Source organism: Phascolarctos cinereus, unplaced genomic scaffold (assembly GCF_003287225.1).
Source record: "Phascolarctos cinereus isolate Bilbo 61053 unplaced genomic scaffold, phaCin_HiC Scaffold_726;HRSCAF=1367, whole genome shotgun sequence".
NCBI lineage: Eukaryota > Metazoa > Chordata > Mammalia > Diprotodontia > Phascolarctidae > Phascolarctos > Phascolarctos cinereus.
This window is the reverse complement of record NW_027556098.1, coordinates 394,183,437-394,196,831: the sequence shown is the minus strand read 5'-3', so window position 1 is coordinate 394,196,831 and position 13,395 is coordinate 394,183,437. Positions and strand designations below refer to the sequence as shown.

At 44.6% G+C, this 13,395-nt stretch overlaps 1 protein-coding gene across 8 annotated transcripts in view; it reads left to right on the top strand.

The window, feature by feature from the left end:
* Positions 1-13,395, top strand: part of CAMTA1 (calmodulin binding transcription activator 1) — a 1,299,703-nt gene that overhangs the window by 1,106,937 nt on the left and 179,371 nt on the right. For all 8 annotated transcript variants that reach the window (XM_078145710.1, XM_078145708.1, XM_078145709.1 and 5 more), the window contains one exon: positions 11,433-11,586. In XM_078145710.1, coding sequence (XP_078001836.1) covers positions 11,433-11,586 — 154 coding nt within the window. The remainder of the gene's footprint in view (positions 1-11,432; positions 11,587-13,395) is intronic.

Sequence of the window (13,395 nt, the reverse complement as noted above, 5' to 3'; positions counted from 1 at the left end):
ACTCACCCAGGGTCACACGGCTAGTAAGTGTCTGAGGTCAAATTTGAACTCAGGTCTTCCACTCTAGCCCATGTGCCACCTAGCTGTAGATAAGTAGCCCTTTGTCTAATTCTAATACAAGTCTAACACACATAGGTTCCCAAAGTAGGTGATACTACCCCACTGGGGGGTACCAGAATGATCCAAGGGGTCAGTAGTAGCCTCAGGTGCAACTAGGGGGTGTTGAATAAAAATAAGGGGGTGGTGGAAGCATAAGGAAAGAAGAGAAGAAAATTTTGAAAAACCATTCATACACATTTCATCTTGCTATGTAACAGTTAAAGTTGTAGTGATTACATTATTTTCCAAATAAACACACAAAATGCAAGTTATAACTGATTAGTGGTCAAGTCCACCAACAGGTCTTAACAAGCGAGTGTTTGACAGGTAAGCATGTTGCACATTGTCAGGAAGTCCAGTATGTGTCGGCAAGAATATATGCATGTGATGACTTATTTATGATACAATAATATACAATAATAATACAATAATACAATATAATAATATACAATAATATACTTGTTTATAATACATAATATACAAAATTTCAATGCAGGAAAAATCCCACAAATTTACAATAAATTATTAGATTAAGATGTGTCATTTAAAAAATATTTACATATATTTTGAAAGTATGCACATTTTAAAAGAATATTAAACTGCTAAAAAAAAGTAGATTTCCAAGGTGGGGCTCTGAGTAATTTTTTTTAAAAGGTGGCATTAGGCCAAATAAATTTGGGAACCTCTGATTCTAGATCAAGGTTGTCCTACCTACTGGTGCCATCTTTCCCAAGACAACATTGTATTCATTTTGTGTCTGTTATGTATATTATAATAATACTAGCTGGGATCTGCACAGTGCTAAAAGGTTTGCAAAAAGCTTTACAAATATTATCTCATTTGATGCTCACAGCGACCCTAGGAGGTGAGTTATGATCCTCATTTCATAGTTGAGGAAACTGAGGCAAACAGGTTAGGTGACTTTCCCAGGGCTGCGTGCCTCCATGTATCTGAGCTAGGAAGTATCTGAGGTCAAATCTGAATTAAGTTCTTCCTGAATTGAGGCAGCTAGGTGGCACAGTGAATAGAATCCTAGGCCTGGAGTCAGGAAGTCCTGAGTTCAAATTTGACCTCAAATACTTCCTAGTTATGTGATCCTGGGCAAATCACTTAACCTATGTTTGCCTCAGTTTTCCTCAACTGTAAAATGAGAGTCATAATAGCACTGATTTCTCAAACTTGTTAGGAGCACAAAATGAGATATTTGTAAAGTGTTGGCACTTAATAAATGCTTGTTTTCTTACCTCTTTCCTGACTCAAGGCCGAGGACTTTATTTACTGTATCACCTAGATGTCTATACCTTCCATGATTGGGCCTTCATTGGGAGCACTAGGTACATATGTGCATGTCACCTCTCCCATTAGATTATAAGCTCACATAGAGGGGAGGGACTGGTTCGTTTTGGTCTTTCTATTCCCAGTGCTTAGCATAGCACCTGGCTTGAAGGAAAAACTTAATAAATGCTTGTTGATCAGTTGATAGCCATCAGGGCTGAAGAGAGTTTTCCCCTCTCCCTTCCAGGGATGGGTGAGTAGCTCCCAAGATTTGAGTTGTTTTCCCACTATGTTCCTTTGTTCCCTGATCAATCCTATCCTCCCCCTTGTTTTTTCCAGCTTTGTGCTCTGCTTTGATTTGCTCTTGCCTTCGATGTTTATGAAAAACCCCGGTACTGGGAAGGCTTTTCAGGTTACAGGCCGAGATTTTGTCACCTGCTCTTGGAAGCCGCAGCGATCTCACTAACACCAACAATGATGCCTGTGGAAAACAGGCTCAGCGCCCAAACAATGCTGACTGCTTCGACCCATTTCCCTCTTCCATAGGTGGCATCGTGGCTGCGTGCCTCCATGTATGCAGGCCTGGGCCAGGCCTCCCTTGCAGGCATCCAGGGGGGAGCTGCAGCATGATGAGATGCCATGATTGCTTCCCAGATAATGTATACATTTTCCCAAGTGCACAGCCCCCTCTCCTTCATTTTTCATGAGAACTGGCATGAGATGAATGGCGGTACCCGGCAGAAACAGAGCTCCACGCCAGGCTGATTTATTGACCACTTAGCATTGATGAAGCTGCAAACAGGAGTCAAACAGATGTTGCAGCTGCATTTTTCTCTATCAAAACCAGTGGAAGTTTGCATTTTTAACCACTTCTTCAGCAGTCCCCCTCCCAAACATTCCCAGTCCTGCTAACTCTACAGAAGGGAGGGGGGCAGTACCCACGTATGCACAAAAAAGGAGAAAAGGGGGGGCAATGCTCACACATGCACAAAAGGGAGAAAGGGGCAGTGCCCACATATGCACAAAAGGGAGAAAGGGGGCAGTACCCATACATGCACAAAAAGGGAGAAAGGGGGTGTAGTGCCCACACATGCACAAAAGGGAGAAAGGGGGCAATACCCATACATGCATAAAAGGGAGAAAGGGGGTGCAGTGCCCACACATGCACAAAAGGGAGAAAGGGGGCAGTACCCACACATGAACAAAAGGGAGAAATGGGGCAGTGCCCCCCCAAACACACACACACACACACACACACACACACACACACACACACACACAGCTCCTTCAGGGCCCTTTCCTCAGGGAAAGATTTCTTGGGCATAGTGATGAATGGAGGGGCTGGGAGGAGGGACCCTCATTGACTACGCCCCTGGCCAAGCTATTCCAGCAGCCTTGCTCTCTCTCCTTTGGGGACAGTGCACATTCTAACCGTAGCTTCAGGGCTGGTATATGGACTGATGACAAGAATAATGAATTTAGAATTAGAGGACCTGAGTTCAGGCTCTGCCACTTACCACCTTGTCACCTGGGGCAAGTCATGTAACCTCTGTGTGCCTCAGTTTCCTCATCTGTAAAATGTGCACATCGGACTAAATGGCCTCCAATGGGCCTTCCATTTCTCGATCTTTAATTAAGCCACACATGCCTATGCCCCAGGATCAGGCCACTGATCCTGGCCTGTGCCACCTCCTGCCTTTCTGTCTTGTTTACTAAAAGCCAAGATCAGGAGAGGGGTTAAGTTAAGGAGGATTGTAAGATCATAGATTGAGAGCCAAGGGTCATCTAGGCCAGCCACCTCCTTTTACAGGGGAGGAAACTGAGACCCAAAGAGATCACATGGCTTTCCCAAGGTCACTCAGGTAGTAAGTGCCAGAGACAGGATTTGAACCCAAATCCAGCTTTCTTTCCATTGAACCATACAGTAAGGAATGTCTTCAGGTCATCCAGCTCCTTACACACAGTATCTTGCCATCACCCACAAAGGTACTAGTTCCCTGTTTAAGAACTCTAAATTTCCTTTATCTGATCATAGTCTTTTATCTTTCTACCTCTCCCTAAACCTTGCTTCTCCTAAACCTACTCCTCATCCTCACCGTGACCTATCTCTCCATCCCTCAGTACTATTCCACGCTGTCAACACTCTCCTCTCTTCCCAGTCTTGACTTCTTGGTGGTGGTGGTGCTGGTGGTGTTCAGTTGCTTCAGTCACGCCTGACTCATAATTTCCAGTTTTGGTTTTTGGTTTTGTTTTGTTTTTTGCATAAATTCTGAAATGGTTCGCCATGTCCTTCTGCAACTTATTTTTCATACGAGAAAACTGAGGCAAACAGTCTTAAGTGACTTGCCTAGGGTTGCACAGCTAGTGTCTGCTGCTGGATTTGAACTCAAAAAGATGGGTCTTTCTGATGCCAACCCCAGCACTCTATGCACTTTGGCGCCACCTAGCTGCCCTGACTTCTTGGTAAACCAGTCCAATTCTACACTATTATCTATGCTCTTGTTCTATCACCCATCACATTTTCCGAAACTTCAGCCTGAGATTGCTTCCATCATCTACCTCTTTCACTCCTGTTCATGTGCATCTAAATGGAACCGGAAGAAATTACAAAACCATGCCAACTGGGTGTGCTTTTCAGATTTATGCTAGCTGATCTCAATTGGGCCCTCACTACAGTAAAGCAGTCATATTACTGCTCCTTAATTGGTTCCCTATCCTATTCACCACAGCAGCTGTTCCAAGCCTTTTCTTCTCTCTTCCAGCCTCCCATGGCCCCTGAAAAATATATGAGACTATTCAACAAGAGTTTCTTCTTCTTTCTTACTCCTTATCTCAGATCTCTCTGACATAGTCTGCTTCTAACTCATCTTTTGCTCCAGTATCTGATGAAGAAGTGGCTCTTCTGCTTGCCAAGTCCGGTCTTTCTATATATGTCCTTGATCATGTCCCATCCACCTTGCCTTCTTTAGTAGATGTCCCCTACCATCTCTCTCTCTGTCTCTCTGTCTCTCTTTCTCTGTCTCTCTCTTCCCCATCTCTATTTGTCTCATTTTCGTACTCTCTGTATCTGATTGTTCCTTCCTCGATGCCTGCAAATACACCCAAATTTCCCTCATTCTTGAAAAAAAAAACCCTCTCTCTAGCTCCTATCAGGCCCACTACCTATTGCCCTAAATCTCTCCTTCCTATCTCAGTTAAAACACTTTCAAAAGCCATATACAATCAGTGCCTCCACCTTCTCTCCTGTTACTGTCTTCTAAACCCTCTCTTCACTTTGGCTTCTGACCTCATTAACTAAAGCAGACCTCTCCAAAGGAAGTTACTCACGTTCTCTTGATTGCCAGCTCTAATGGCCTTTTCTCTGTCTTTATCCTTCTTGACCTGTCTGCAGCATGTGCCGCTGCTGCCCACTTCCTCTTCCTGGATATGTACCCTTCTCTCTGCTCTTGCTTGCTTCTCTTCCTGCCTGCCTGACCACTCCTCAGTCTCTTTTGCTGGATCTTCCTCATTTCATACCCCTAGCTATGGCTGATCCCAAGGCTCTGACCTGGGCCCTCTTCTCTTTTTTCTCTCTCTCTTTTCTTTCTCTCTTGATGACCTCACTAAGCTCCCATAGATTTAAGTATCTTCTCTATGCAGGTGCTTCTCAGATCTATTTATTCAGCTCTTGTTTCTCTCCTAAGTTCCTCCTGGATCACTGACTATTGGATATTTAGAACTGAATGTTCCATGGGCATCCCAAACTCAACACGTCCAATACAGAATCCTTTGTTGTTGTAGAGTCATTTCAGTCATGCCTGACTCTTTGTGACTCCATTTGGCGTTTTCTTGACAGAAATACTGGAGTGGCTTGCCATTTCCTTCTCCAGCTCCCTTTACAGATGAGGAGTGAGGCAAAAAGGGTGAAGTCACTTGCCCAGGGTCACACAGCTAGCAAGTGTCTGTGGCTGGATTTGAACTCAGGAAGATGAGTCTTCCTGATTTCAGGCCTAGTGCTCTGTGCACTATAGCACCAGCTGGCTGCCCACAGAACCCTTTATCTATCCTCTAGTCTAAACCTACCCTCTTCTCAATTTCCCTATTACTGTTGAGACCTCAATGCTCAAATGAAGACATCACCCTGTGATGTCATTGGTCCCCTTTGAAAACAGAGGACAAACAACAATTACTAATGAGATATAGCACTGTCCTTCCAGTCACCAAAGTTCACTTTCTCCGTATCGTCCTTTCCTCTCTGTCACTCACCCCACCAGTCTAATCAACTGCCAAACCTTCTCATTGCCTTCTGTACAATGTCTCATATATATATGGCAGCCACAACTCTACTTCAGGCCCTCATGATCTCCCACCTGGATTGGCAATAGCCTTCTGCTTGGCTTTCCTGCCTCAACTTTCTCCAGTCGGAAACATCCTCCACTCAACTCTCTTAAATCATAGGCTGACCTCCTTAATAAAGACTGGTGGCTCTTTATTGTCTCCAGGATGACATTTTAAATTCTTTGTTTGAAATGCAAAGCTCTTCACTAGCTGGTTTCTTCTAACTGACATATTTTATACTTCTAGGTGTGCTCTGATCCAGCCACATTGGCCCTCTTCCTGTTCCTTGCGCACACCACCCCATCGATTGACTCCACACCTTCTCATTGGCTGTTCCTCATTCCTGGAATGCCCTCCCTCCCAACCTCTTCCTCTTAGAAGCCCTGATTTCCTTTCAGTCTCAATTGAAGCACTACCCTTTGCTGCTGTGCCCCCAGATGTTACTGTCTTCCCTTTCAAGGTTACTTTGTATCCACTTTGTATGTATCCTATATATGTATATACACTTATGAATGTACATGTTGCCTCCTTTTTTGGAATATAAGTTCCTTAGGAGGGATAGTTTTTTCCCCCTTTCTTGGTATGTCTGGTGTCTAGCACAGTGCCTGGCATATAATGAATGCTTAATAAATGCTTACTGATCGGTTGAATAGTAGCCCCTTTTTACCAATGAGGAAACAGACTCAGCTGAATCTGTTGAGTTATTCCCAAGATCACACAGCTAATAAGTGTCAGAGCCAAGTTTCATAGATTCGCAGGACTTCGAAGCTGGAAGCATTCTTGATCCACCAGCCTCCTCATTTGATAATAAGGAAATTGACCCTTGAGGGGTTACATGCCTTTCTTTGAGCTGGGGTCTAATTGAAAGCCAGATGTTCCAGCTCTGGGGCCAGCAACCTTCTCATATTCCTCCTCTTTTCTCCCTTTCCTTCTCTTTCTTTCACCACCTCCCTATTCTATGCTGTTACCCACTCCTTTCTCCCTCCCCTTTCTCCCTCCTCCATCTTCTCTCCCCTACTCCTTGTGCCTTAGACCTACCCTCTAAGCTGAAAAAGCCCTGGCCTGTTAGCCCAAAATTGGGATGGGGGCTGAGGCCCTTCCACATGTCTTCTCCTGGACCAGGCCCAGAAAGCTTTGCTTTTTTTCTGAGCAGACAGGCCTCATGTTAGCTAATCAAAGCAGGGAAAAAATCCTTCCCAGCCTTCCCCTGTCTCTCATTTTAGGTTATGTTCGAGCTAGCCCCAGGCAGGAGATTCTGTAAACTTGTACCATTTTCAACTGGAGCTGCCCTATATTAATCCCAATCACAGGTGGCTGCTGGCGGCTGCCGCTGGCCTGGTACATGCTCGGCCAGCACCAGCAGCTGTCAAAGATTTGCACAAATAGTAACCATCATTGAGTCGGTGATACTTGGTTGTTCAAAGTGATTTTATTTACTCAAATCCCCAGTCGCCTGCCATTAGGAAGATTCAATCAAGACTGAAACCTTCATTCTCCAGCCCCTCCTGAGCCAACCGTTCATCCCTCGCTTCCCCCACCCCCCAGATCCAACCTGGCTTCCTGTATAGCCTCCCAGGGAAGCTAGTGGACTGGGCTCTGAACAAAGCAGAGGATCCTGTGGTTGGGGGCAGTGGGCAGGAATAAGGCTGGACCCACTTGTAGGGAGCTCAGGTCAGGCTAGGAGTTATCAGAAGATCTCAAAGGGACTTTAGAGGCCATTGAGTCTAACCCCATCATTGGAGGTTAAATGACTTGCTAAGATCACTTAGCTAGCAGATATCTGAAACAGAATTTGAACCAGAGGCCTCTCCACCAGACCACACCATTTGGACCAGCTCTCTGTGTGACCTAGGACAAGGCATTTCTGCTCTTACCTGTGCTATGGACATGGTAAGATCCCTTCCAGCTTTGATATTCCATGATTCTATAAACAGAATACAGATAAACAGATTAATCAGTCTAGCAAAAATAGGTAGCAAATATAATACAGCTGTTATTAGTATTATTACTCAGTCCAAGGACTGGATTTCACCCACATGAATAAATACAATGTCCATTTTTATGGTTAGGGTGAACTTCAGTTCTTAGCTCCTAGACTCTTTTGGCCTCACCTGCTCCAGAACTAGAACTTCCCCTGGAAGCAACACCTCTTATGAGCTCCACCCCACTCAGACCCCACCTCATTCTCTCTGCTACTGAAGGCTTTATGGTGTCTCAAGGACTTGTTCTCCCCCCATGGAGCAGTGGCCTAGATATTCTCTCCAAACATCCCCAAGGTCTGAAGTCTTTCCCTTCCCATACTCAACTGATGTTATCTGTAAGAGCTTCTCCAGGGTGTCTTTCCCAGCTTCTCCTGGACACGGGTAATTCCTGTCATGGCCCCATGTTACAGTTTCCCCACAGCATGATTTTCCTAAGGTTCTGTGGTTGTGTTCAGAGAGGCCGTGGTAGGGACTGTAGCAGCCCTTTCATCTCCCAGGATGTCTGACACCAGAGCTCCCTGCAGTGCCCAGGCTCTGGCTGCCAGGGGTTCGAGATCACAGAGGAGCAGCAGTTGGCTTGCTGGGCCCTGACTAATCACAGCCACCAGCTTGGCCTTACCCAGAGAGGGAGTTTACTCTTGATCCTCAGGGCTGGGCCCTTCCATGTGGTAATTGCTCTGGAAGGATTCTCTGCTCCCCACCTTGAAACACCAAAGGAACTCAGACTGTTGGAAAGTAAGCAGGAAGGATGGCGTGAAAGTTGTGACATTCACTGGGAAAATCAAGGGGTCTGGGCTCTGTTGACAGATGAATGAATGAATGAGTGAGTCAGTGAATGAATGAATGAATGAGTGAGTGAATTCATGAATTAAAAAGCAATTAATAAATGCTTACTCTTTGCCAAGCATTATCCTGAGTGCTGGGGATAGAAAGACAAAAAATGGAGACAGTCCTTGCCCTCATCCAGGATCTTCCCTCAGTTCCTGGGGCCTCCTTGCCCTGCTCCCACTACTGCTTGGTCACACTGGATGGTCGGCCTTCCAAGGCCTGTCGCCTTTCTCCCATTGGTGAATTCTTCCTGAAGCCTCCATTTTGTGGAAGCCTGGCCTGGCTTTGTTCATTCTCCTGACTTTCTGGATTTCAAAACCAGAACCACTGGTTGCTTTCATCCCACTTTTCAGCCCTTTTTGGTGGGTTGCCTTCCCTCATTACAGTGTAAACTTCTTGAGGGCAGTATCCTTTATGTCTATATTTGTATCCTCAACATTTAGCACGGGGCCCAAAACATAGCAAGTACTTAATAAATGCTTATTTCCTCCCTTCTTTCCCTCAAGAAGTTTACATCGAATTGTGGGAGACAACCTATGTAGGGGAATAGAGGCCAAGGAGGGATAGTTTAACTTGGAAAATGTCAAGGAGTAAACAAAAATAGATGGAGCTGTCTATACATAATAGGCACTCACCAATCAGGATGGGGGGCAAGGCATCATGTGGGTGACATTAGGGAAATTGCTTGACTTTTCTGGGCCTGTTTTCTCATTTGTAAAATGGACACTCTACTGTCAGACTATCCAATGTGGGACAGCCAGAATGGCCCTGAATTTGGAGTCAGGAGACCTGACTTCAAGTCCCAACTCAGCCATTCACTAGTCAAGTGACCTTAGGAACAGGACTTCCCATCTCTAAGCCTCAGATTCCTTATCTGTGAAATAGTAATGATAAGACCTGTCAGATAATACCAGGTGCAGTAGTTAGAGCATTGGATTTGGAGTCGGAAGGTCTGGATTCAAACCCAGCCTAAGACACATATTAGCTGGATAGGTGGACTGAGTGATCTCAAAGCACTCTTCCACCTCTGTCCATGGTCCTGATCTCTACTTTGAAGGGCTATTGTATGGCTCAGATGTGATAATGTATATTAAAGTGCCAGGCAAACCCTTTTGGTCATAAGGAAAAAAATGAATTAACCAATGGAAAACACCATTGAAGAGTTTCCACCATCTTAGAGTTAGGAGGGTAATACCTCATTATTAGCTGACTTGTTGAGAAAGCATGGAGTGATGGCTAGAGACCTGCCCAGGGAGTCAGGAAGAGATAAGCTGAAGTACCTCCTCTGACTCATACTAGCCATACTACTCGGGGCAAATTACTCCACCTCCCTTAACGTCTCAGATGATAAATAGCGGAGAAATTGCCGATCGGCATCAGTAGAGGGAGTTTCCCCACCAGGAGTTCCCTACCTTGATGAAATCACAGGTTCGGGGAAATCCTCTAACTGGATTGTGTGAAATGCCATTAGGGCTTTCTCCCTGGCTAGAGGAAGAGGAGGCATGAAATAATGAATGCCCAAAAGAACAGTGACAGTGGAGCCAGAGAACCAGGTTCAAATCCTAGCTCAGCTCCTTGCTACTTCTGCAATCTCCGGCAGGTTACTCCCCCCTCGTCCCACCTCAATTTCTTCTGTTAAATGAAATATTGGACAAATGATTCCTTCCAGCCCCAGAGCCTTTGATACTAGTGATTATAAGCTCCCTGGGTGCAGGGACTGCCTGCTTATATTACTATGAGACTGTGAATTCCTTAAAGATAGAGGTGCTCTTGTATGTATGCTGTAAATTCCACAATGCCTAGCACAGAGCTAGGGTTACATTAACAAATACTTGTTTACTGGGTAGAGCGGGAAGAGAAGGGGGTTGGGGGGATTGCTTGTACAAGGGTGAATTTCTCTTCTCCCTACTTCCTCATCAGGCTACAGGCACGGGTTTCCACTATAACTGGAGAGGGGAGCAGGCCATAAATGTACCTAAAGGAGGGAAGTTGGGATCTTCTCAGGTTACCCTCTGATTTTAGGGCCTCAGCAGCTATAACTTCATCCAGAGACAGAAAATTCCTAAAAACTTTCCACATATACCCCATTCAAAGCCTCCCTGTTACATTAGCAATGAATGAACAAATGAATGAATGAATGAAGAGCCTTTATGAAGCATTTACTATGTGCCGAGCACTGTGTTGAATTCTGGAGATACAAGTACAAAAGTACAAACTTATATTCTAACAGAGGATATATAGGGAAGAGTGGTCAGGTTTGGAAAGTTTCAGGAATGGTGAGTTGAGCCATAGGGAATTAGATTGACACATCCTTTCTAGGAGCAATGGCAGTGTTGATTGGATTATGGTTCCAGAACTAGAAGTGGGGAGCTGGACAATGACCCAGAAAAAGGGAGTAAAGGTAGCTGAGGCTACCTGCGATGGTGCCCAGGTGAGATACTAACCAATCAGGAGACTGAGGCCTAGGGAAGGAGTTCTGGGTTAATACTTTCAAGTTATGGTCTTTGAGGCACATCAGCTAGTGAGAGCTGGCTACAGATTCCTTGACTTTCACCCTTCCTCTCACCACCAACTCAGTAGTGGTGACCCCACTGGGTAGTTTATATAGGTGGCCCATGAAGGGGAGGATGGAACAGAGGAATCATAGACTTCCTTCTGAACTTAGAGGTTACCAGTGGGACCTGGAGGGGAACTGAGGATGGCTAATGCCAGTGTATTGAAAAAGATCTGTAGATAAATCACCAAATGGTTTCAGGAAGAACCTAGGCCATAGTAGGGGGTTTTGAATCATTCTGGTGCCAAAGTAAGGTCTGTTCTCCTGCTTGGATTGGTTCAGGAGCAAATGGATGGGCAGGAAGAGGTGGAAGGATGTAGCCAATCTGAGGAGTGCCCCTTGGTCCTCACCAACTCTCCTTGTGTTCTCTCTCCTAGAACCCTGATATTGTACTGGTGCACTATCTGAATGTCCCGGCCATTGAAGATTGTGGAAAGCCCTGTGGCCCCATCCTCTGCTCCATCAACACTGACAAGAAGGAGTGGGCAAAATGGACGAAGGAGGAGCTCATCGGGCAGCTCAAGCCAATGTGTGAGTATACCCGAGCCTGGACTGGGCTCTTCCAGATATTCAGAGAAATGAGGGAGCCTATTCTTTAGCCTCCAGGGGCCACAATGTCCAGCATTGCCCATCTAGGGCAGGCTGGTTGGTTGTGAGACTGAGCCACCAACTTATATTTCTATTACTATATTTCATATAAGCTTATATTTAATAAGATCTATACTCTTATCTGTTAATGATCTGGCAATGCCTCAAATCTGTTGGGGCCAATACTCTTGAGATCTACCTGCAAGATGAACCCCCAATAATTAAAGATGCAATTTTAAGAGAGACAGAGGGAGAAAAAGGAGTATTGAATAAGAGTTATCAGGCACATGAATTACAGGGGAAGTTCTTGGCTTCATCACAGATGTATGAACCCAGTTGAAATATACAAAGCACACAGATCATCAGGAGAAATCCCCAGATCAGTATAAACATGCAAATACATTGTCATGGCAAGAAAATCCATTTTGTTATAATGTAGAGTTCAAGTCAAGAAAAGATTTTATTACATATATAATAAAGAAAGATGCATCAGTTGGCACATAGAGAAGTAGGTCTCTATAGGGCAAATGGGCTTCTGAATATAAACCATTTCTCACAGGGACTCACAGGATACAGAAAACACAGTCATCTGAATTTATAACCAGTCAGACATTGACCTTGGGGAAAATTTATTGTGTTTTGGGGGAGGAAAGACAGAAACTTTGTAATCTGTTGGTCTGTCCTAATTTGCCACTTGCCTTAGGGTCCAGACCGAGGTATACTGCTTGCCTTTTGGTTATATTTGCACAAGAATTGTAGTAAAGGAAGATAAAACATAAGGATTAGATGTGACTGCCCATTTTACATTGAAATGGGGATTTATTCTCAAATGGCATTATTCGTGTCAAGAAAGAGGCATTATGATACTTACCCTCTCTACGACCACACCAAGAAAAAAAATGGTTCCAACATGATGAGAACAAAATCCTTACCAACAGTCCTAAAAATGTAAGACACATCATTATTCTTAAAAAGAGGATGCCAATGGAATATCAATCAATACCTGTCCTAGACCTAATGGGGCCTGCCATATGGCCACCTAGGAAGGATAAATGCACCATAGGGTACTGCTTTGTCTATCAGAAAAAGAGGAGAAAGAGAGAGAGGAAATTCTGCTTCCCTGTCCCACCAAAAAGAAAGAGAGGCAAATTAGAAAGAGCAGAGGCAAAGAATTTGCATTCTCCAAGCCACCAGGCAGAGAAGGAAGAGTGAGAGGGAAGTCCCAACTCAACCGGAGGGAAGCAAAGCAGGGTCAAGAGAATGAAAACTTTTATCTTGAAACTCCTGTCTCTTGCTTCCATTCCAATCTGGTCATATATTCCTAGTTAGATTGTTTCTTAATCAGATCTAGGGATACTCTGTTCTATCCCCTTGAGGGCCAGAAGCAACACCATGCCTTCTATGACCCAAACTCTGTCAAATTTGAAGATTAGTGGAGATTCCCTCCTCATTTTTCTAAGCAGTCAGTTGTGAATCAAAGAGTCGTGCCCTAGTAATAATAGAAAGCTACCATCTGAACCATGACCAATTACTGCACTCTTTCCTAAGATCTCCTGAACTATGTAGAGACAAAGGAAAAGTGGGGATATTCTGCCCTCTTCCCATCCCACATAGCTAGAAAATAATTTTTACGTCAGATGACAACTTAGGATATTAGAAGAGTTTGTGTAGAGAAGATCCTAAATTCAAGAATCTGGAACTCCAAGTTGGTTCACAAAAACACTGTGAGTCAAGGGGAAGATGCAGAAAGCT